The sequence below is a fragment of the Mixophyes fleayi genome, chromosome 6, assembly GCF_038048845.1.
Source record: "Mixophyes fleayi isolate aMixFle1 chromosome 6, aMixFle1.hap1, whole genome shotgun sequence".
NCBI lineage: Eukaryota > Metazoa > Chordata > Amphibia > Anura > Limnodynastidae > Mixophyes > Mixophyes fleayi.
Window position 1 is genome coordinate 218,350,208 of NC_134407.1, and position 25,945 is coordinate 218,376,152.

Genomic DNA, 25,945 nt, shown 5'->3' on the forward strand with positions numbered 1-25,945 from the left:
ACTGTTTGTATCTATTCTTTCCCTCTTCTTCACATTTCGCACAAAACAAATTATATGAGGATCATTAGATGAAGGAGGGAATTAGGAGAATGATTGCAGCACCTGCTGGAATTGCATACTGATATCCATCCTTATTGTTGTATCCCACCCCTACTTGCGACCTCTCCCTAAATATATTGTATTCTACAATATTAATCGGTGGTGATTTGAGACAACTCCAGGAGCGCTCACTCGATCCCATTTTTTGTTACACAAATTCCTGTACCAATTTCTGTGCAGTAAATACTGCAGTGCAACTTTCAGTTACATACACTTCTACCAAACTAGAAAACATGTCGAGTCACACTAGTACATACTGTAGATTTCTACATTTTGCCACTTGGATGAAGTCAATTTATATTACCTGGAATAGGCCCTCTGCAGTTGTGATGGTTCTACAAATATGATTTTACCTGGATTCTTCGTTAGGCAAATAAAGTATGAACCAGCCTTTTTACCTGCATGAGAAGAGAAACCAGGTGCACACCAGTAGGCCTGAACAAGTCTACACATATCATCCATGCCTAAATGAGTCAGACCATAGGCTGCTTCTGCTAGTGCTGGTAGGTAAGCCTTTGGGATCACTGGTCTATCTACAATCTCTCAACATACTATTGGTATCTTGTACCGATCTCTTCGACTTTCAGAGGGCCACTTCCAGGAGAAAACAAAACTTACATTCTGATTAATTTCTAATCGGTAATTAACTGAAACAATAACAAAGTCATATCATGTGAAGAAATGTTAGTAATGGTCTTCTTACTACTTTATTGAAATTTCATCTGCCATTTTATTACCTAGTGCAATTGGATCAGTATTACTTGTGTGAGACCGACACTTAATCTGTGCTACTTACAATGGTAACTGAATAGCATCTGACCACTTCTTTACATGTTGAAAGTGTGCTATCAAAGTACCTACTGCAGTTAGGAAGTCTCCAAACCGCCACAATGCACGGAATACTTGCCTACTATCTGTGTAGATGTTTACTCTGTTACCTTACGCCCACTCGCACATTTTTCTTTTTTTTGTAATTTTTTTTTTATCTTGTAGAAAATGGTACAGCTTATACAAAATTAAGCAGTATAATAATATAAACAATTGAGTATTATCTTTAGTCATTTATCGTAACACATCATATATCTATCCAACCATGCCTGTGTTATGATTCAATAAGATGTGTACCAGTAAGTAACAACAGGCTTCATAAATATAACTAAACACTAAGCATTTCAGTGTATTAAAAGGACCGTTATTTGACTAACCGTTTTTGGATAGGATAGGGGAAGAGGGAAGGCAGGAAATAGAGGAGGGGAAAACCTAGGGGAGAGAGACCTTGGACTTTATTTGTTCCATTGAGCATATTAAGAATTTTCCTTAAACTCCATCCATTCGAAACCAAACTAGATAGAATGTCCTGGATTTATCTTCTGAAGAGTAAATCAGATCATCCATGGACATATAAAAATCTAATCTTTCGAACCATTCTTTAATAGGAGGAGCAGTTGATGACTTCCAATGGACCAGTATCACAGCCTTTGCAGCACTGCTAACATATTTCACAGATTTTTTGTATTTTGAAATAGATATGTTGGAGTCATTTAGTAGCCATTAAATAGGGCAGTTTGGTAGAACAGTACCCACTATTTCGTTGGAGAGGAGTATAACAGTATCCCAAAAGGGCCTAAGAGACGGACATGTCCACCAAATATGTAATGGAATACCCGGCTCCGTCTGGTATCTCCAACATAGATCTGGGAGTCCCAGAAACATTTTAGCTAGGGCGCTGGGACACCGGTACCACCGAGATAACACTTTACAATGTGTCTTCCCCCCCCGTACACATACAGAGCTAGCTTGAAACATTTCGCTCCAATCTGACTCAGGAATAACAACTCCCAACTCATGCTCCCAGTCATTAGTGAATTTCGTTAATTTACAGAAGTGTTCAATTAACATACCATATATGGCCGATAACGTATGTTTTGGGTGTTGGGGGTTTATACATAAGGACTCAAATTGTGTGAGTGTTCGTCCTGCGAACTCACAAACCCCTGGGGAGCCTATAAAATGTTTCATCTGTAAGTATCTCGATATGTGTGAATTGGGTAAGTCCCATTTCAACTGCAATTCGGCAAAAGGTATGACCCCATAGACATCCACCAGCTGGCCGATACGAGTGAACCCTGCACGTGTCCATCGGTGGAAGGCCTGTTTTAAGAGCCGGAGCTGAAAGTCTGGATTATCAAAAAATGGGAGTCAAGGGTGAATATTTTGTTGAAATGTGTGGTCTATTTCGTAGTCTGGATCACCTTACCAGAGTAGGGGCAATTGTTGGATGTTTAATAATAGAAAAATATGGTTGCCAAGGAGTGAATTTAATCTGTGTTCCTAGTGTATATTCCTCAATCCACACCCATTGTTGTCTGGTCCCCCTCTCGTCCAGTCAAGAACCCTGTTCAGCATGACAGCATCATAGTAAGTTGCAAAGTGTGCCAGTTGTAAACCACCAGCATATTTACATCTGTACAAGATGTAAATAGTTCTATGTAAGTCATTAAACCAAGAGGTAGGAATATGAACCGGAAGACTGTGTAACAAAAAGAGGACTCTAGGCAATAGGTTCATTTTCACTATATTTACTCTGCCTATCAGGGTAAAGTCCTTCAGAAGCCAATCTCTCAAATTTTTTCAAATGTCAGCAGTGATGGAAAGGAAATTGTCTGCAAAGATCTTTGAAAGGTCTTTATAATTACCCCCAAATATTTAAGTTGAGAAGGGTGCCAAACGAAGGGGAAAGCCGGCTTCAGACCTTCATCTACCGCCAATGGTGTAATATTAAGGGCCACGGATTTTGAATAGTTAACCTTAAAATTAGAGAGTTCTCCAAATATTTGGAATTCCGACATCAAGTTCGCTATTGAAATTACCGGGTTTGTAAGGACTGTGAAGAGATCGTCTGCAAACAAAGCTAATTCAAATTCCTTATCTCCTAGTTTCAAGCCAGAAATATCTGGGTTCAGCCTAATGGCCCCCGCCAGAGCTTCTATACATAGAATAAAAATCATTGGGGACAGGGGGCAACCCTGTCTTGTCCCATTAGTGATGTTAACAGGCTCTGATAAATTGCCATTAACCTGGACCCTAGCTGTCGGATGTGAATACAACGTTTGAATCCATGCTAAACTTAAAGGACCCAAACTCAAATGACGAAGTATACCCATCATAAAATCCCAATCTATTCGACTGAAAGCTTTCTCCACGTCGGTAGATAATAAGACCATCGGTGTATTAGTAGAAGATGCGCACTGAATTAAATCTAATAGTTTGGTTGTATTATCTCGCGCCTCCCGTCCTGGAACAAAACCCACCTGATCTGAGTGGATTATCTGGGGCAGTAGAATTTTAGCCTATTAGCTATAAGTTTGGCGTATAATTTTAAGTCTACATTTAGCAAAGATATGGGTCTAGGGCGTAGCGCTGGATCTTTCCCTTCTTTAGGTATTACCGTAATATGTGCCACCAAGGAGTGGCGCGAGAAATGAGATGCAGATATTGAGTTGAGGGCCTGAAGCATAATTGGCATTAATTGAGTTTTGAAGGTTTTATAATATGATACCGTAACACCATCAGGGCCTGGACTCTTCTCTCGATTGCTTCCACTAGTTCTCCAGAGAAGAAGGGAGCCTCTAATGTTTGTAAACTCTCTGCGTCTAGTGTGTGAAAATCGATTCTGTTTAGGTAATTGGCTATACCAGTGGTTCCCAAACTTTTGCAGTTCGCGACACCCTTAGAGTCTCCAAATATTTTCAAGGCACCCCTCCAAAATAATTATTGAGCAGTCCTGTTTTAGAAATAGTTGGGTCGGAAAATTGTAATAAGTATTTAGGTCAGGACAGAAATACTTATTTAGTTATATGCAAAAATACCCCCTCTGCATCCAGACACTCTGCCCTCAGGCACTCTGTCCCCTCTGCATCCAGACACACTGCCCCCTCTGCATCCAGACACACTTGCCCCCTCTGCATCCAGACACACTGGACTCTCTGCATCCAGACACACTGCCCTCCCTCACACTGCCCCCTCTGCATCCAAACACACTGCCCCCTCTGCCCTCTGTCACGCTGTCCCCCCTCCTTTGCCCTCTCTCACGATGTCCCCACTCCTCTGCCCTCTCACGATGTCCCTCCTCCTCTGCCCTCTCTCACGATGTCCCCTCCTACGCTGTGTCCCCTCCACTGCCCCTCTCACGCTGTGCCCCTCACCTGCCCCCCTCCTCTGCCTCGCTGTGCCCCTCCTCTGCCCCGATGTCCCCCTTCTCTGCCCCGCTGTCACCCTCCTCTGCCTGCTGTCACACTCCTCTGCCCAGCTGTCACCCTCCTCTGCCCCGCTGTCACACTCCTCTGCCCAGCTGTCCCCCTCCTCTGCCCCGCTGTCACCCTCCTCTGCCCTGCTGTCACACTCATCTGCCCGCTGTCACACTCCTCTGCCCGCTGTCACACTCCTCTGCCCAGCTGTCACACTCCTCTGCCCAGCTGTCACCCTCCTCTGCCCCGTTGTCCCCCTCCTCTGCCCAGCTGTCCCCCTCCTCTGCCCCGCTGTCACACTCCTCTGCCCAGCTGTCACACTTCTCTGCCCGCTGTCCCCCTCCGCTGTCACAATCCCTCTCAATCCTGCTGCGCGCCAGCCATAGAAAAAAAACAAAGAACACAGAAATTTACCAATCCACCGGGCGCCGGGACCCAGCATCCACCTCTCTCCCGCAGCTGTCACTGACGTCGATATTCAGTGATAGCTGCGGGAGAGAGGAGGCTGCCGGGTCCCGGCGGATTGGTAAGTTTCTGTGTTCTTTCTTTTTTTCTATGGCTGGCCCGCGGCACCCCAGTGACAGCGTCGCGGCACCCCTGGGACCCGCGGCGCACAGTTTGGGAACCGCCGGGCTATACTCTCCTGTTTAAGTGAACGTGTTGTTTGGCTCAAGTCACTAGTGAGGTTATAAAGCTCAGAATAACAAGTGCAAAATTCCGTAGCTATGTTAGACGAGTTGGCACATAATTTCCCGGTGTCAGATTTAATACGTGGTATGTATAATTGTGCTCTTAGAGCCCGAGCCAACAGTTTGCCAGGTTTATCCCCCTATTGAAAGAACTTATTGCGGCATTTACGGTAATCAAACTTTATCTTTTCAGACAACAATTTATTTAATGCTTTTTTGACTTCAGCAAGCTCGGCCAGAGTATTCCCCTCCTGTGAAACTTTGTCTCATATCAAGGGATTTGATTTTCTCAAGAAGGGTGTTTTGGTAAGCAATTTTTTGCTTTTTCATAAGCGTACCCAACTGTATAAGTTTTCCCCTTATAACGCACTTGTGAGCTTCCCAAAGGAAAATTTGGAAACCTCAGGAGTGTTGTTCAATTGTATGTATTCGTCTAATGTCGCCTGAATTTGGGCTTTATTATTTGCGTGTTGGAGTTCATTTATTCTCCATGTATACATTCTCCGGCCCGGATGTGTTAGTGAAAGTGACATATAAACCGGGGCATGATCATACCACGTGGTCTGACCTATCTCCACTTCTTCTAGCAGGGTTAGGCAAGTGTGATGTAGGAAGAAATAGTCCAAACGTGAGTAACTGTTATGTGGATGTGAAAAGAAAGTGTAATCCCGTTCCAGAGGGTGTCTAAGCCTCCATGTATCGACCAGCTGGTGTTCGTGTAAGATGCACCTCACCTTGCGATGTATTTTCCCGGAAAACCTGGGTGCCCCAGATGAAGCGTCAACAGCAGGTTAAAGGATCCAATTAAAATTACTGTCTATAATAAGGATGTCCACTCTCAGGGGATCCAATTTATCCAATATGGTTTCTAAGAAAGATTGATTACTATTTGGAGCATATACATTCACAAAAGTAAAAGATTGGTCAAAGATCTTGTCTTTCAGAACTAAACCTCTACCTGTCTTGTAACTCATGTATAATAATATCCTTAACAGAGAGGCGCCTAGAAAGGAGAATGGCAACTCCAAGCGTTTTACCCTCAGGGTTATTGCATGTAAATATATGTGGATAGTGGTGGTTACATAATCAGGGCTCGGAGCCAAGCTTGAAATGCCACATCTACCTTGGTGGATATCAAATCTCTAAACAGCCTGGATCTCTTTTCTGGGATATTTAGAACCTTAACATTAAGGGTCAAACACTTAAGGTTATTCAGCATCGTCAGAAAGGAACCGCAGATAACCGTGGCTTAACACCTGGCACACCAGAGTAAAAGTACAAGCTACCCGGGTGGATGGTAGTGGGAAAGGGAGGGAAGGAAGGAAAGGGAAGTGAAAGAGGGTTAGTTAGTAGAAATATACAATAATAGCAATTGAGTAAAATACTCATAGAGTTTAGATATTGAAAAAAGACAACTCCAGAGATACACAAGGAGCCGAAGCCCAGTCATGCATTGGAAGAACCTATGCGATCAGGGGGTGCTGGGGGGATTAGTAACAGTGGGCCTGATTCATTAAGGATCTTAAATGAAGAGGATTCTTATTTCAGTCTCCTGGACAAAACCATGTTACAATGAATGGGGTGCAAATGAGTGTTCTGTTTTGCACATAAGTCAAATACTGACTGTTTTTTCATGTAGCACACACATATCAACTTTAAATTTCAGTATACAAATAAGTTATCAAGTATTTATGTGCTACATGAAAAAACAGTCAGTATTTAACTTATGTGCAAAACAGAACACTCATTTGCACCCCTTTCATTGTAACATGGTTTTATCCAGGAGACTGAAATAAGAATCCTCTTCATTTAAGATCCTTAATGAATCAGGCCCAGTGACAGGCATCCAAAGTTTTTTGTGTGTACTACAACATATGTATCCTCAAAGTTGCATACCTTATACAACATCTATAGCAATAGTCATGAGAACTAAACTTAGAAATTTTTAGAAGAATAACGCTACAAATATAAACAAATTACTTAATTAAAGAGCTATGTCCTTCTTGGTCTTCTCTTAGAACCTGTGGCACTTGAAACTAGCAAAGAGTAAAAGTGCTATTTACATATCTAACTCAAACTTGAACAAGTCCAGGGCAGCCAAGAAGATCTCTCTAAACGGGTATCCGGAGTATCCTCCCTCAATGTGAACTTTGGATATCTGTAAAGGCACATAGTGACAAAGAGAAGAGAGGAAGAGGAAAAACAAAACCCAACAATAAAGCAACGTATACTTTGCCAACAGGGCAGTCTTGTATCAAGCATTTGAGGAATCCGGCTGTGTAGTTCAACAGAGGCACATGGTTCCCAGACAAGAACCAAATAATAGATAAGAACGTATAGTGCTCTGAAACGGATCAAGTATCTTCCTGCGTTGGCCGATTCTGAAGTTTTTGAGGAGTTTTCTTTTGTTTACCAACTTGCCTGAATCTTTCCTCAACCTGTGGAGCCGCAAACAAGGGCGTCTGCAAGGTTGACGCCATTCAGGGAGCCAACCATTCAGGGAGCGGCACATGTTTAATATCTAGGTCAGAGCAAAAGGCCGAGAGGTCTGATGGCTCTCTTAGGGCTGCCGACTTTCCCTTGTGGACCACCTGCAATTGAAATGGGAAGCCCCAGCGTAGTTCCTCTTTCAGAGGCCTAAGCAGTCTTCTTTGCTGGAGTGTATGCCATGAAAGATCTTGAAACACCTGAATAGTCTGGTCGTTAAACTTAAGACCATCCAGTTGTTGTAGTGTCCGTAGGATTTCATCCTTCTGTGCGAAATTATGTAAATGGCAAATGACATCTCTGGGGCGTTCTGAGGGGGCTCCTCTTGGCCACAGAGCCCTATGAGCTCTGTCGAAGACAATCACATTGTCCGGTGATTTCCCCAATACTTTGTTAAAGATTTTTGTAAGGGCATTAACCAGACCTTGAGTAGGTACATCTTCTGGCAGCCCCCTGATTCTCAAGTTATTCTTGCGACCTCGATTATCCATGTCATCAAGCCTGTACTGGAACCACTGTAGGGCTTTTGCTTGTGCAGTTACCATGGATTTCAGTGAACCATAGCGATCGCCATCCGCTTCTTTACACTCTTCTAAGGCCACCAACCTATGGCTCAGATGAGCAATATCTACTTGGAGCGTAGCAACTTCATGTCGAACCACTTCTTGTATCTTTGCCTCTAATCTCTCAAAATCTTTTTTGGAAGGTACTTCCTTTTTTGTAGGCAAAGTATGGAGCAGCTGCATGACTTGCGCTAAGTTTGGTTGATCTTTGGTTGATGATGACTCAGCATTTTGTGATCTCACTATGAGAGACTCATGTGTGGACGGCTGAGAAGTGCTGTTAGAAGAAGCCATGTCGCTTACTTCTGAAATAGTTGATGATTTCAACAATGTACGTAGATCTGAACACTGACTAATCACATAAGGAGTCACTGGTTTTCTGTGTGTTAAGATTTACCAAATGCGCTAAAGATATGTAGATGAGACAGATCTATATGGGTCTCATTTATTACAGCGTTGACACCCTTTCATTCATTCAATCGTGTTTTAATTACACTGTCGACTTAGGCCCAACGTCTGGGAAGATATCTCCACAGCAGTGGTTCCCAAACTGTGTGCCACAGCTCCCTGGGGTACCACGGCGATCTCACTGGGGTGACGCCGGTGGTAAGCAAGGAGGGGGACTACTTGCTAATTATTTGGGCTTAGTGGTGCCTTGAAAAAATTATTGAGACCCTAGGGGTGCCTCCAACTGAGAAAGTTTGGGATCCACTGAGTTACCCATTACTTTCAAAGGTTCATTAGGGCGTGAATTATTTTTCTCAACATTCAGGTCTTTGCTTATCTCTGAACTTAATTTAACATGTGCTAATAAATAAGGCCAAGCTTAACTTTTGTGTGGGAGTAAGCATATAAACTGTGGGGTGCTGATACAGTTATAATTGTTATTTATGTCTCACTGCCACAATATCCTCATTGCTACAAAGTACTCATGAGCTTGGCTGTATATATTACAATAATTACGGCGCTCTGCTGTCTGGAGCTAACAAGTATTAATTCACGAACGACCGTGTCTCATAGTAATCACTGGTGCTAGATTTATTGCACTCTCCACAGCATTTACAATCTGTTAGTTTTGTACATATTAGAGAAGACCATTAATGAGAGGCACGGTTCCCACATACATAGCATGAACCTCCTCGTCCTGATGCATGTTTCACTGTGTCACTTTATCAAAGGCTATAAGGTGCCCATCATAAGGCTGTGTATTACGGGTTGAGGTGGGCACTATAGGCAGTGAGGCAGGAAATATGATCTTGTAAGGTAAGCATTATGAGATGGGTATACTGAAGCTGTGGGTGGGCATACAGAGGATATAAGGTGTAAAAGTTATGAATGTGAAGGGGGCACCATGAGAATGTGAAAAGGGTTCTATGATGATATGAAGGTTGGCACTAAGAGGATATGAAGGGGACAATATGAGAATGTGAAGGGGCAATATGAAAATGTGAAGGGGGCACCATGAGAATGTAAATGGGACACTATTGTCATGCCCGAATAGAGGATAACACTAACCGGTATTAGCGCTACTGAGCTAATAGGTGCGGAGTCTAACGTACCCCTGGTTTTCACCAGGGACCCCCGCAAGGAGGTTTGGACTTAGCTGCACAGGGTACACAGGTCACAGTCCTATTAGTCAGTAGCCGGTCAGACGGTCCGGGTCAAGCCAATCGGTATGCGTGGTACAAAGGGAGAATCCAGGAGAATCATCAAAACAAGCCATGGTCGCAGGAACACAGTGGGGCACACAGAAAGAAGAATGGTCAGCAAGCCGGGTCACAACAGGAAGGCAATATCCGTAGAGAGGTAAAAAAAAGCCGGGTCACAAATGGAGGAGAAAACACTAGGAAGCTAGAGGCAGATAACCTGTTACTCTGGCACCCTAATGGCGCCAGAGCCAGGTTTAAATAGGGGCAGGAAGTGGAAGTTGATTGGAGGAGTCAGGCACTCGTGTGCCGATACTAGCGTCCCGTTGCCTAGCAACGGGACTGAGCTGGGCGCATGCGCCCGACGGAGCTGGGGGCGTGGCATCCCTGTTGCCAGGCAACAGGCCAAGCAGCAAGACAGGCGTCCGTCCCCGCCGAGTGGAAGAACAGCGGGGACGGCGCCTGACAACTATGAGAATGTGAAGGGGGAGGTATGAGAATGTGAAAGGGACACTATAAGAATGTGAAAGGGACACTATGAGAATGTTAAGGGGGGGCACTCTGAGGATGTGGTTAATTACAATACGAACCATCACCACTCTATCGCAGTGAAATCATGTTAGATACTGGAAACGTATCCTGAGACTGGTGCTGCATTAAGCTGTTATATTCCAGATAACTTTTTATTTATGATGTATAATGAAAACAAATTTCAAAGTTTCTTTTGTTTGCATATTTTTATCAAATACTTATATTTAGATATTCATTACAGAGTATAAAAACTTTATTACTATGTGAATACAATTTATTTGGATATTTTTTATCCCATCATAAATGCTATGCAAGGGCACATTTTCATTAAGGACATACCGAAAGTTTGATATATTAATGAATCAAAATGCACCATCTGTGCCAGCATAGCTGTGATTGGTTGGAGCTCCTTTAAAAGGAGGTGTATTTGTTAGATCCCACATGCCTTCAGAAAGATTGCTTAAATCGAAACACGTTGGCTGTGGAGACAGCTGGAGATCACATGCAGGGAGTGGACTGTTTCACCATCCTTGACATTTGCAGATGGAATAAGCCGGGTACCTCGATACCATCATAAGGATTGTATTCTTGTATGTGCATGTTGAGTGTTGTTGGGGTAAGGGTCTACCTTCATTCGTGTGGCATTTCCTTTTTTACGTTTATGGAGCGAGCTGATCCTTAAGGGAAACTGCACGTATTTACACTAAAGAAGATTGGATACCTTTGATACACAACGCTACACTATAATCAGGATCTTCAAGTTGATTTTAAAGGAAAACAGCACGTGTTTATACTAAAGAAGATGGGATATTTCTAATATACAACGCTACAATCCAATCAATATCTTGTGAGTGCATTCACAAAAGGGGAGTGTCTGTAATTCACAGGGTATTGTTGTAACATATTGATTATACACCAAGTTAAGTGATAATTATTTGATATATATTTATATGAATTAATTAGAATTAATATTAGGAGGTCATGAGGCATTAAAAGTGGGAAAGATGAGGCTATAAAGTGGGAATTGTGATGCAATGAGTTGGGCATTAGGAGAATGTCAGGAGCAGAATGAGGGAGCCATACAGAGGCAATAAAGTGGGCAGTAGGAGTATATCAGATGACTATCAATTGGATTGTGAAGGAGGGACTATGAGGATAAGAAGGTGGGCACTATGAGAATGTGAAGGGGGCACTATGAGAATATGAAGGGGGCACTATGAGGATAAGAAGGTGGGCACTATGAGAATGTGAAGGGGGCACTATGAGAATGTGATGGGGGCACTATGAGGATATGAAGGGGGCACTATGAGAATGTGAAGGGGGCACTATGAGAATGTGAAGGGGGCACTATGAGGATATGAAGGGGGCACTATGAGGATAAGAAGGTGGGCACTATAAGAATGTGAAGGGGGCACTATGAGAATGTGATGGGGGCACTATGAGAATGTGATGGGGGCACTATGAGGATATGAAGGGGGCACTATGAGAATGTGAAGGGGGCACTTTGAGGATGTGATGTGGACACTACGAGAATGTGATGTGGGCACTATGTAGCTCTTATGTAGGTTTTATATGACTATGAAGTGGCAATTTAACGTCATTGAGATGGAAATCATGAGGTAATTCCAATTCCATAACCTCCTAATACTTACTTTACAACTTCACAACTCATGTACATACTTTACTTCTTACCTATGTTATATGTTTATCATTATATCTCATAATATATCTGCCAGTCACTGCCTCCTCTCACCCAGTGTTACACACTTCCGGTCTGTGCTGTCCACCGACTTCCGGTATGTGCGGTTAATCTGACTTCCGGTTTGTGCGTTCCATTTGACTTTCGGTCTGTGGTCCATTTTTGTCCGTTTGCGTTCCAAACACAGGAAGTGTGTTTTCTTCCATTGCATCTTCCGGGTGATCGTAGATTAAGAGGAAGCAAAGAGGAGACATTGCAGTGTCTGACAGCAGGTAATGATATTTATTATTAATAATATAAAACAGGGGGAGCAGACTGTGGCGTCTTGTTGTTATAGTACATGTGGAGCAGACTGTGGTGTCTTGTTGTTATAGCACATGTGGAGCAGACTGTGGCGTCTTGTTGTTATAGTACATGTGGAGCAGACTGTGGTGTCTTGTTGTTATAGTACATGTGGAGCAGACTGTGGCGTCTTGTTGTTATAGTACATGTGGAGCGGACTGTGGCGTCTTGTTGTTATAGTACATGTGGAGCAGACTGTGGTGTCTTGTTGTTATAGTACATGTGGAGCAGACTGTGGTGTCTTGTTGTTATAGTACATGTGGAGCAGACTGTGGCGTCTTGTTGTTATAGTACATGTGGAGCAGACTGTGGCGTCTTGTTGTTATAGTACATGTGGAGCGGACTGCGGTGTCTTGTTTTTATAGTACATGTGGAGCGGACTGTGGTGTCTTGTTGTTATAGTACATGTGGAGCAGACTGTGGCGTCTTGTTGTTATAGTACATGTGGAGCGGACTGTGGCGTCTTGTGGTTATAGTACATGTGGAGTGGACTGTGGCGTCTTGTGGTTATAGTACATGTGGAGCGGACTGTGGCGTCTTGTGGTTATAGTACATGTGGAGCGGACTGTGGCGTCTTGTGGTTATAGTACATGTGGAGCGGACTGTGGCGTCTTGTTGTTATAGTACATGTGGAGCGGACTGTGGCGTCTTGTGGTTATAGTACATGTGGAGCAGACTGGTGTCTTGTTGTTATAGTACATGTGGAGCGGACTGTGGCGTCTTGTTGTTATAGTGCATGTGGAGCGGACTGTAGCGTCTTGTTGTTTTAGTGCATGTGGAGCAGACTGTGGCGTCCTGTACTATATATGTACTATAATACGTGTGTGCTGCCCGCTGCCCTGTTATTATAACACATTTGGAACAACCCTTGTAAAACTACAGTTACTGATTCAAAATGATGAAATATGGTGACTGTTCCCACTGTGCCACCTGTTTTCATGCCCTAACCCATGTTGGACCAGGATAAATACAATTACAATTTGTGTAAATTACACACTTTAGTGTTTAATCTAATGTTAAATCAGTGATCCAAGTTGATTTAATACTTTCAAAATAAAGTTTATGAATAAGAAGGTGGAGCATGACTAAGAAGCTAACTTCAGCATCCTGTTGGAACATAATCTGGTGTCATTTATTGTTTTACGTTTATGGTGTCTTGTTTTTATAACACAGTTGGAGCAGACTCTAGTGTCATGTTATATGATACGGGTAGAGCAGGCTCTAGTTTCCTCTTATACAGGTGGAGCAGACTCCATTGTCTTGTTATAGTTCATGTGGAGCAGACTATAGTGTCCTCTTATTATAATACTGGTGAAGGAGACTCTGGTTTCCTGTTATAATACAGTTGAGCAATTATAGTGGCCTATTATTACTACTGCTGCTGCTAATAAATATTAATTAGCTAATGAATGGTCTTGGGGACATATAACACATAATATTTACATAATATAGTACAAATAACTTTTTGGTTTAATGGTCAAACATGGAACAAGTTGGGGATTCCTTACAAATGGTGATTTAACCTTTAGTAATACAGTATCATGTGAAGGTCTTTGAGCTGTCTTGTGAAGCTTGATCACAGGAACTTCTAGGAAACACTGACCAGGGAATTATGGCTCGGGGAAAAAAGGAGGACTTAATGATCACTCAGTGTTTCATATTTCAATATGTTACATGTCTATTCTGTGATGTTAATTATATTTATTCCTAGAAAATTGAGCGGTGAGGAAACAGTGAGTCTGTATTAGAAGTCCTGTGTAAATCACTGATTCACTGAGGATGGACAAGGACAAGAGGATATTAAATCTCACCCTGGAGATCATCTACCTGCTGACTGGAGAGGTGAGAGATTTTGAGAGTGGCACAGTGACATCACTTTTTAGTGTTCTCCCCAGAAAATTTTGCCAGTCGGGTGGGGTCCTTCGCAATAATTAAATGTTGAAATCCTGACCTTATATTGATTTAACATCGAGATCAACATTTTATATATTAATTCTTCTCTTCTTAGAGGCCCAGTTGTCTACAGCTTTTTCAAAATCAAAGTCTGTAGGATCTGGTTCCTCTAGTGAAATCAGCATCAGATTATTCAGTGTGCTCTGCTTCATGTGATTTCTTTTACAGGTTTTAATTTGTTTTCGAGTAGAAAATCCTCTTTCACATTCAGCTGTGCTTACAGGTATGGTCAGTCCAATAGCCGCTAGTTTTGTTAAATTTGGAAAAGATTCTTTGAGCTCAGTTGTTTATGTATTATTTGTTTTGAATCTAGATTTTGAGGCAACTGTCCATTTTAGTTCACTATTCAGATTTTAAGATTGCAAGGCTTCCATTTTTAGAATAATGCTCAAAAAGAATCTCGCAAGTCTCATTTGGATCTTGGCCATCTGCACTGAAAATTCTTGAAAATATATGATTTGTGTAACAGGATGGACCGCCTATGCCACCCTGTCTGTTGTTGCTGGGAACTGGCTGGGCTTACTTTGCCACTGTTCCCTTTCAATATCCCAAATGCGCCCTCTTGCCGCAGTAGGAGGGGCTTACAATGCTGCCACCACTGAGCTCCTTTATGGCGCTCAGAACCACGTTCCTTCTGGGTAACTGTTACTGCTAGTGTACTCCTGTGCCTGTACACTTGGGCTGGTAACTGGTAGCGGGTTGCTGTGGATGGATCCTCCCTGGCCTATCACACTGACCAGAGCTGCTGGGTAGCAGGCAAAGCGATGGTACTGGAAAAGCTTGGGTCCAAACCTCAGACAACCGGAGAACGGATTAGATCGGCAGGTCACAGGATTACAGCGATATTGAAGAAGTTATCAAGCAGGGTCTTGAAGCAGAGTGATGTTTATTGCTCAAGTGTCCTGACAAGGACAGTTCCACTGATTTAAGGTATCAGTGGTCAGGTCAGATGGAACATCAGAATGATGCATTACATACTCACACAGCTCATCTTTTATACAGTTCTGACATAACTCCTAGCAGAGGTAAGCCAGCCCCTTGGACCTCGCTGGCTCCAACCCATCTACAATATTCCCTCAAATCTCAGGATGTAATCTAGTTTTGCATCTAACACAATTTAACTTCCACGTCCCCCCCTTCAGATGTTCTGTCTCTTCAGAGTTCCTGTCTGTCTTACAGGACCTGCATTCAGGTCACTCGCATTGAATAGACTTAATTAGCCTTAATGTGGACATCCTTCAGACTACACAACAGACTTACAAATGCTTATCAGAAATCATACATCATACCTTAGACATGAATACATTTCCAAAGACAGGTACAACAAAGCATTTCCTTTCACCAAGATATGCAAAAAGCTTTCAAAACAAAGACTAATGATATCAGATATATATCCGAATTAAGGTGTTTGCTTTCGAAAGGTTACAACAGGAAAACCAAATTTTCTACCCTGGTCTCAGAAATAGCGATTTCCTATCTCACAATATACACAATATCAAAAATAAGTGCACATGCAATTACGTAAATAAGTGCCTATGTATTTACATAGACACAGTTATTAACCATTAGATATTCGTCTTAAAAGCAGTAGCATTAGCATCAAAATAATTTATGAGAAGGTCTGACCATTCACCAGCGAGATGGAGATTTTAAAATGAGTAGCAGGTGTGTGTTTCAATTCCATAATGCATAGTTTTGTAGATTCTAAAATGGGGTCTATATCTGTTAAATTAACATCTTGTCTTTGCCAAACTTTAGACAATTTAGGCAAATGAGGCAGCACATCTGAAAGCATTATAAGTGAAGCTGTAATTAGTATGTTCTCATACATTTGCTTATACCTTAAGCTGTGATGTCATTTCGTTCAGTGTCCAGAGCAGCAATGACACTCACCAGGGAGGCTTTTAAAGACTGTACTGTAATGTCCACAGACAGCCCCCTAGTGCCACTAGCCTCTAAGTTTAATCTGAGGACTGTTCAGTACATTCTGGATCTCGGTTAAACCAGCCATTCTAACTGGGGAATTTTGAAAAAAGAAGAACTTAAGATATCGTTAAATTTGACTAAATAAGTCACCTCAGCAGCTTGGGCACTAACTAGAGCCAGGCGGTGGTTTATTCAATGACCGTTGACCATTACTCCGCCTGTTCATCCTTTAATAGTTTTACTACTCCTTTGTGCTCTCAAATCATGACAGCTACTCCATCGGAGCCTAAACCCACCAGGTTAGATTTTTTCAAGCCTATATTGACAATTTTTTCAATTATTTTGTTATAGTTTCACCTTTGCCATTAATGATACTACATGTTGATATAAAACTGATATTAATCTCTATTTTAAGTTGACAAACAAATTTAACGTATATAGTAAGCTGCTTAAAACTGAGATGTCTGTCGTTTCATCACACAGAACACTGAAGTAATGTGCCAAATGCAAATGTTTAAGCAATTTACATCTTATTTGTTAAGCTAAGATGTAGAGGTATTCTTGCATTAGTCTTTCCGAAGTGGAATTTACATTCTTTCCAATATCAAGATGCTTTAAGTATTGTGAAAGTCAAATAATTGGATGAAGTAAACCAAATTAATTAATATTGTTTTACCGTGCGATTAGTACGCCACGTGGTATGACGCAATTGCACAGATTAAAAGCACACACATTTACATTCCGACTTACACTTGTAAATAATATTCGTTTATTAAGGTTCCAATCCACATTTATGTATTTGTAAAATGTATTAGAGATTATTTACACATAAATTATAATATAGTAAAGATATCTAAGGCTCAGGATATATGAAATGTATCATGTTTAGTGTCATTCTGATCTACACAATACCATGATGAATCAGCTACTATCGGCGAAGTGATCGCTTCCTTTGATCGCTAGTTATGGAAGATAAAGGATTAATGCTCAAAATGACATTGTGTTAGGAATGCAAATAGGTTGGTGAAAACTAGATTAGGTCAGCTCTCTTAGGCACAACATGTGCTCAGCTGTTGGAGTGAGCTGGCCACACCTTATCAGAGGAATCCTTTACATTATACTGGACTGAACTGAACCCTGAGCCAATGAAGACTTCTCTACGTGTCGTCGGTATACATAGTGACATCATCAGGTTTTTTTGTAAATTGAAACTGCATATAAACAAGCTTCTCTGTGCCATTTTTTTCCTCTATCTTCCTGAAAACCTACAGCATGACTGTATCTTACTCTGGGCCCAGGTTAAGCGCTAGCGAAAATGTAATGTATTCTGTGTTTTTAAAGTTTCCTGCTTTATTGTTATATCTTTTATACGTTATGATGGCTTGCTGTAAGTCCTGCTATATTTTGCAATTAAATATTTTTGTGCTTTGGAACCACAATAATCGCATTAGATAATGTTCATTGGTAAGCGATAAAATGACTCTATTAGTTTGTACAACCCATAGCCTTGCAGTGCTTAAGCAAATTTCCATATAATATAGGATGTGGTAGTTTGTTTTTCGCCAACCAATATATAGTTCTTAAAGCTCCCACAAAAGCATCTCTCTGAAAGTTTCTCAAAATTGATTGTTCAATTTCCCCTAACCCAGTTTCTTCAAAAACACAATTTTGAAGTATATTTGAACACGAATCAGTGTGTTACTTTGCTCACGGTCAATTAAACTTTCTTTTCAAAGTCTTTTGCATTGAATAGTCACCCAAGTCACTTCTTTGTTTGTGGTCGGTCTCTTTTCATATTTTATACACGTGGAACACATCATTCCATTATCTTTTACCAACAACCACCGAAATGTTTTAAACCAGTCACTATTTACTCCCAATATGCGATATTTAGAGAAACATTTTTCGTACAAAATAGATTGTGATTCATAAGATGGACCGGACTCGTCTGCAATATCATTGTTGGAAATCTCTGGCTCTGCTGTTGTGTTTGTACTTTCATTTTTCTTTAAAGAAACTTAAGATTGTTGTTTTCTACTTTAATTTCTTACTCATTATGAGTAACAGCTGGCAGAACACAGATATATTTTTTCATAGCAACCAGATACTAGTTTTAACTGTGCCCAGATACTGCACAAATACTATTTGGACACCAATAATTTTTTAAGCGCCCAGATGCTGTGTAAACTGTGCCCAGATACTGCACAGATGCTGACTTCACACAAAAGACCCCCCCAAGTAAGAAGCGTTGTCCTTACTGTTCCGGCCTTCCTGTGATCGAATATTGCCCCCCCTCGGGTTTCCCACATTGGCACCCCCCCCTACACACCCCCTGCAAAAATACACTACCAGCTGGCCCTTGCTATGCACTGGCAAGCAGTGACCCCTGCTGCCCGGCACTCAATGTGATGCAACTGAAACTCGGGCTGACATTAGTGCAGCGCAGCTTTCAGCCGCATCATAGTTTCAGGTGGCATGGGTCTCCGCCTTTCAGTCGGCTTGTCAGTGTGCGCCGGTTGCGGGGGCAGGGTTTTTAAATAAAGCGTGGGGAGAACATTGCTCTTGTCTCTAATAATAAATAAGTGATCTGACTGGAGAGGTGAGAGATTCTGTCACACCCTTTGTAGAAACAGTTATATCAGAAACAACTTACCTCTCCTGCAGCTCCTGCCATCTTCAGTGGACCGGCTACTCTTAGTCGTCTGTTTTCTTCCAGCTCCCAACACAACGTCATCTTGCTGTTTGCACTAATCTGTCCAAAGCAGGTGATTCATCTGGGGGGTCCGGCCATAGACAGAGGACACAGATTGGTGGGCCCACTGAAGATGGCAGGAGCTGCACCCATCTCAGATAGTCACTCTACTTTCATAGAAGCTGATTCATATAGGAAAGACATTGTTTTTAAAAATTATAGTTTTTGCACAATTAACCCCTAAAAATAACAACTCTGAATTGGTGTTTTTTTAGTTTACTTTTTTATTGATGTATCCCTCAATACACAGGAGTACATAGTAGTGAAGAAGACATCTGATGAGCGTGTGATACTCAGTAGCAATCTCCGTGTGTCAGAAAGATTGAGCAGGACCCAGAATCCTGCCCAAGTCACAGTTCCTCCACCTCACTCACTGATAAATGAGAAAAACAATCATCAGAAGATCCTGCAACTAACCAACAAGATCATTCAACTGCCGACTGGAGAGGTGACTGCTGGGAATGGGACATTATACAGTAACACCAGGGGATGTGTCTGGGTGATGACTGTATCATTGTGTGTGTCAGGGTCATATAAGGTGTGAGGATATCACTGTCTATTTCTCCATGCAGGACTGGGAGGATTTAGAAGAACACAATGGTCTTTACGAGGATGTGATGATGGAGAATCACCAGACCCTCATGTCATGGGGTAAGAGTAGAGTATTATTTAACAGAAAGCAGTTTTCAGGGCCACCTAGATACACACAATAAATCACATAAAAAATGTATTATGTCTCAATGTGTCTCCTACAGATGGATCCAGTAACAAAAATACCCCAGAGAGATGTCTCCGTCCTCTTTCACAGGATTGTACAGAGGAAAATCATATTATTCCACAAGACTATAAGGTAGGTAGGTTTAGGGTCTCGCCAAATACCAAAGTGACTTTTCACTACATGATCTGTAGGGCAGCTGTGTGTGTTTTATACACTGATATTCTTCTATTTAACCTCAAATAATGTAATCAGACATTATAACAGTAGTATTTTATTTCTTTGTGGGTAATTTAGGGTGATAACCTGGCTGATATTAAGGCAGAAGATATAAAGGGAGAAGAAGAGATGTATGTGAGGGGTGATCGACAGGAAATTCCTACAGATATCAGTACAGGTGAGTACTACATCAATCTCTTATTCTACATCCTTCTCTGTAGAAACTAATGTGGAAAAAGTATCTGCTCAGTGGGGGAGTCAGGAGCCATCAGCCCCTATTAGACTTCTGTTCTCCTCCTCACATTATATCATTGTGAGCTATCATTATCATCATCATCAACATTTATTTATATAGTGCCAGCAAATTCCGTAGCGCTTTACAATTGGGAACAAACATTGATAAAACAATACTGGGTAATACATACAGAGAGGTAAGAGAACCCTGCTCACAAGCTTACAAACTATAGGACAATGGGAGTTAGAAACACAAGGGCATGTGCTACATCATCTTGCACAATGGACCAGCTAGAACGCAAAGGTAAAAGTATTGAGTGGGCTATGTGTGTTGCAATGTTGGTCAGAGGTTTGTTGTCTTGCGTTAGCTGTGTAGAGGATGGTAATAGGGTAATCTAGGGAAATTAAGATAGTGGTTGAGGAATTTCAGAACCTTGTCTGAAGAGGTGGTTTTTCAGTAAACGCTTGAAGGTTTGAAGACTAGAGGAAAGTCTTACTGTGCGAGGGAGGGAATTCCACAAAGTGGGTGCAGCCCGGAAAAAATCCTCTAACCGAGAATGGGAGGATGTAATGAGAGTGGAGGAGAGACGTAGATCTTGTGCAGAACGGAGGTGTCGAGTGGGGCGATATTTCGAGACCAGTGAGAAAATGTTTGTCGGTGCAATTTTGTTGATGGCCTTGTATGTTAGTAGAAGAATTTTATATTGGATTCGTTGAAATACAGGCAGCCAATGTAGAGACTGACAGAGTGGCTCAGCAGAGGAAAAACGGTTAGTTAGGAAAATCAATCTAGCCGCTGCATGCAAAATAGATTGTAGGGGTTCAAGTCTGACTTTGGGAAGACCAGTAAAGAGGGAATTGCAATAGTCGATGCGGGAGATGATGAGTGCATGAATTAATGTTTTTGCGGTGTCTTGTGTCAGATATGTGCGTATTATGGAAATGTTTTTTAGGTGTATGTAACATGATTTAGATATAGAGTTGATGTGGGGAATAAATGACAGTTGTGAATCAAGGATTACACCTAGGCAACGAGCTTGCGGGGTGGGATTTATGGTCATGTTATCAACGGAAATTGAAATGTCAGGCAGGAAGCTTCTGTTTTTGGGTGGGAATATTATTAATTCAGTTTTTGAAAGATTGAGTTTGAGTTGGCGAGAAGACATCCAAGATGAAATGGCAGAAAGACAGTCAGTAATGCGAGACAACACAGATGGTGAGAGATCAGGAGAGGATAGATAAATTTGTGTATCATCCGCATAGAGATGATACTGAAATCCAAAGGAGCTTATTAGTTTTCCAAGAGAAGTGGTGTAGATAGAGAATAGCAGAGGACCTAGGACTGAGCCTTGTGGTACTCCAACTGATAAAGGAAGCGGAGTAGAGGTGGATCCAGAGAGATCAACACTGAAAGAGCGATTAGATAGGTAGGATGAGAACCAGGATAGGACAGTGCCTTCAAGACCTAGGGATTGTAGCGTTTGTATGAGGAGAGAGTGGTCAACAGTGTCAAATGCAGCCGAGAGATCCAGGAGAATTAGAAGAGAGTAATGGTTATTATTTTTTGCTGTGATCAAATCATTTACAACCTTGGTCAGCGCAGTCTCTGTGGAGTGTTGAGAGCGAAAGCCTGACTGAAGAGGATCCAACAGGTTGTTTGCTGTAAGAAAGTATGTGATGCGCGTGTAGGCAATTCTCTCGAGAAGCTTAAAAGGGGCATGGGAGCTGGGAAATCGGGCGGTAATTTACGAGAGAGTTAGGGTCAGAATTTTGTTTTTTTAAAATGGGAGTAATCACTGCATGCTTGAATAGTGATGGAAAAATACCAGTAGAAAGAGAGAGATTACAGATTTTAGTTAGAGGGGTAATGAGAACAGGAGACAGGGACATACCAATTTGTGAGGGAATGGGATCAAGAGGACAGGAGGTAGAGTAGGAAGATGAGAAGAGAGTAGAAAACTTCCTCTTCATTTGTGGGAGAAATGAAGAGAGAGTGTCAGAGGGTGCTACAAAGGAATTGAGCCGATTGCCTGTCAAGGGAGAGGATACCATTTCGAGCCTGATCTTATCAATTTTGTCCTTGAAATAGGAAGCAAGATCCTGTGCGCTGATGTTAGTTGGAGGATTTGGGAGTTAAATGTGTTAAAGAGGTGTTTGGGGTTAGAAGCCTGAGCATAGATGAGAGATCGGAAGCATGCTTGTTTAGCAGTGTCCAGAGCATTTCTATAGGAGTGGTAGATATCAGTATATGTGATGAAATCATTAGAGGCACAAGATTTACGCCAGTGACGTTCTGCTTTACGAGAAAGTTTTTGTAGAGTTCGTGTTACTGTAGTGTGCCACGGTTGGCAACGAATTCTACGCGAAGTATGTAGTGTCGCTGGAGCCACTTGATCCAGGGCAGTTGCTAGGATTTGATGAAAATGGGGTGCTGCTCGATCAGGGGAGGAGAATGTAGAAATTGGGGAGAGAAGGTTTTGGAGCCAAGAGATCTGACCAGTCTCCTGCCCCACACACTCTGGTGATTCCTATATATCTTTACAAGGGAAGTCACCATAGTGATTCAATAGCTGAATGAGACCCTGTGTGACATTATCCATGATCCTCCCTGTGCACTAATAGTAGTAATAATATTTATATTTGTGGTTCTCAGTAATGATTACATTCTCTTATTTTTATTTGATCCAATCTGTATACTAGCACTACAACTATCTATGTTATTACATGTAATATGGGTTATGGGTGTGTGATTTAACTTGAAGCTGTGACATCACAGGTTATTTGCACCTATCCTGACACTACAGCATATTTAACAGGATATTTTTGGATCATGAGTAAAGTTAGTAAGAGGAAACACCATCTTACTGCCCAGAACAGGCAGAGGATATTGGTGAATTCTTCTCAAACTTCAAGTTGAGGCTTCTTACTATCAGACTAATTTGAAACCAGAGGAACCCACACCCTGCTCAGCTACAAGTTCTCCCTTATCAATTGTCTTGTCATTGTCTACTGATAATATTCATCCTCAGAGGAGGATATCTGGACTTACTTTTGCTCACTTTCCTATCAAGAAAAAAGTGGGTATTGTAGAAATGTCTCCACTTTTAAGGGGACACATTGGATTTTTGAAAATGAGATTCCCTGTTTTCATAAAACACTAGTGGTACACGTGATTGCTATCCAGACTACTCACAAACATTTTGATAAGTTGTAAACCCGTACAGATAGAACAGTATTAGGGTGTTTGGCCTAATATATAGGATATTGGGTGACTGTTTAGCTAAAAAATTAGTAACTTTACACCTTGGCAAAATCATGTTGCATTGGAGGGAGTTGTAAATTTAAAATGTGATGGCAGATTTGTTTTTGAGGTAGGGCATGTATTAGATCAACTTTGAATTTCACTGTACAAATAAGCACTCAAGTATATGTGTTACATGAAAAAACAGCCAGTATTTAACTTAAAATAAAAAACTAACTTGCACCCCTTGTATTGTAACATGGTTTTGTTCAGGATAAAACTCACTAATTTCTCTGTCATCCTTTGTGGGACACCGGGGACATTGGGGTATAGAATAGGGACAGGGCGAACTGGCACTTTAACTTCTGTTAAACTAAGCCCTAGCTCCTCCCCTTCTATACCCCACTTCCTGTCTGAGCTTCAGTCTAGTTTAAGTGCCCGGCGACCGGGCTGTGTCTGGGCTGCTTAGCAGCCAATTTCTGGGTTTTTTTTCAAAACTTTTTTTTTACTTTTTAAGAATCAGAGACTTGTGTCTCCTAGCTCAAAGAATTATATAATGTCCTGCACAGAGCTGGGATATACCTCAGAATATACAGAAATCACGGTCTACATATACGAGGGGGTGCTCCCTACCATAATAGAATATAACAAGGATTTAGAGAAAGAAGGTATTTGGAAGCACTCCTATCCACATGGAAAGGAAATTCAATAATCACCACTAAATAATTCAGGGCAAGAAGCCTTTATTAATATATGAAAAACATATCCATCTAGATGATGGTATACAACCTCATTGGTAAAAAAGTGAAATATTAAAAACAGATAGAATATGGTGAAAAAAAGATAGAGCAATGTGTGTTAAAATTAGGAATAGTGGAGCCAGGTAATATGAAATTATATGTCTTTAGGTGTCCATATTTGATAGTAGGACAGAGTGGAAACATATATAATAACCTGATATAAGCGCCCCAGATGACCGTGGCAAACACCTAAGATTGCCTGATTAAAGTATGTATAAAGCGCTCTTGCCAGGGATATCTTACATTGACAACCCCATGCTAAATAATAATTAGTAGTGATTGGCAAAATCACAAGTGAAATATATATCACAGATCAGTATATGCCATAGAGTAATATCAGAGGTCCCTTATTAGCAACATTGATATAATACCATCAATATGAATGTATTGACTAGTATTACGTATGCCATGGATTCCCTAGTCAAGTGTATTATCAAGCGCCTAATAGATACAAAGCAACAAGCACACAGTCAAAAAAGTCTCAGAGCGCTAGCGGCACCACCGCTCGCTGGCTCCACTTCCGGGTATGACGTCACTATTGACGTCAATTACCCATAACCTCAACGTACGTTTCACTTTTAGAACAAGCTTTATCAAGAGGAGCCGATTGTAGCAAAAGACAGGTCTTTTATCACGAGGACATCCAATCAGATGTCTAGAAAATGACTGACATATAGAATAGCCAATGATTGTATCAATATGGAATAATCCTATTATATCTATACAGCGGTTCACATTTATCCAGTCTAAATTAGACAATATCCCATATTAAAACAACTATATTACTATCGCTAAACTGCAAATAGAATTGGTAAGTTAACATATGATATTGGATCATGGGAGAGTTTATTAGAAATGTGAGAAAGTAATAAAACTCTATATTGTTTTAATGAGAATTTATTAATTGTATATTGGCCAATAATTGGGAAAAATCCCAAAGTTCTTTTGGGCTATAAAGAGTAAAAAAGATAAACTAATGATATTTGGAATTTATTATAATATAGAAAGTATTATGGATATCAATAAACAGAAAGATGGTCACCATAGATAATGAATATAGTGTATTAACATTATAGTATGTAAAAGATAAAGGTAAGTGTAGATCTTGGGAAATATTAATATATAATAGACACACTATATCAAATACTTATCATGAAATCAGATTCATGGTATATGTGTATGATAGTCCACTATTAAGATAGATCTCAAAAATATAACTGATTCTCAGAGAGCAAATAGATTCATATGGATTAAAGTATCATAATAAATGGAATTTGGTCTCGTACCTGAAAATGCACACACAGTAGTTGAAAAATATATAAATATTAAATAATATGTAAATGATGAAGATGAGTGTTACAATATCAGTATATGCAAATCACATTAAAAAGATGTAAACTAATAAGCGAGCCCCATCAGCATTTTACTGACCACATTAAATATAATACCATGTTTGATTTATAAAGTTGGATATTATAATTATTCGATGAACATATGAGGTTCAAGGTTAAAAAATAACAAAAGAAGCAGAATATAAGTATAAGCAAGACATAGTAGGGATATACACCTATACTTCTCAGAAAATGGAGAGAGAGAGAGAAAAAGTTCTATAGGTCAATGTAGTGAATGCCTAGGGAACCTGAATGTTATATTGGTTACCCCAAAAAACATGCATAATTGGTATATTCATTCAAACCATGAGGTATAAGGGAGTCAAAAAGGAAAATCCATCTGCTTTCTCTCTGAAGTAATTGTCTATTCATATCCCCTCCCCTTATGCCCAAATGTATCTGTTCTATTGC

The 25,945-nt window shown here is 41.0% G+C and overlaps 2 protein-coding genes across 5 annotated transcripts in view; one reads left to right on the forward strand and one right to left on the reverse strand.

The window, feature by feature from the left end:
* Positions 1 to 25,945, reverse strand: part of LOC142159947 (uncharacterized) — a 502,572-nt gene that overhangs the window by 146,036 nt on the left and 330,591 nt on the right. The gene's annotated exons all lie outside the window — the stretch shown is intronic.
* Positions 13,859 to 25,945, forward strand: part of LOC142159885 (uncharacterized) — a 46,474-nt gene continuing 34,387 nt past the window's right edge. The window contains exons 1-5 of the mRNA XM_075214736.1: positions 13,859 to 14,145; positions 19,185 to 19,382; positions 19,507 to 19,585; positions 19,690 to 19,784; positions 19,947 to 20,046. Coding sequence (XP_075070837.1) covers positions 14,083 to 14,145; positions 19,185 to 19,382; positions 19,507 to 19,585; positions 19,690 to 19,784; positions 19,947 to 20,046 — 535 coding nt within the window. The 5' untranslated portion in view covers positions 13,859 to 14,082. The remainder of the gene's footprint in view (positions 14,146 to 19,184; positions 19,383 to 19,506; positions 19,586 to 19,689; positions 19,785 to 19,946; positions 20,047 to 25,945) is intronic.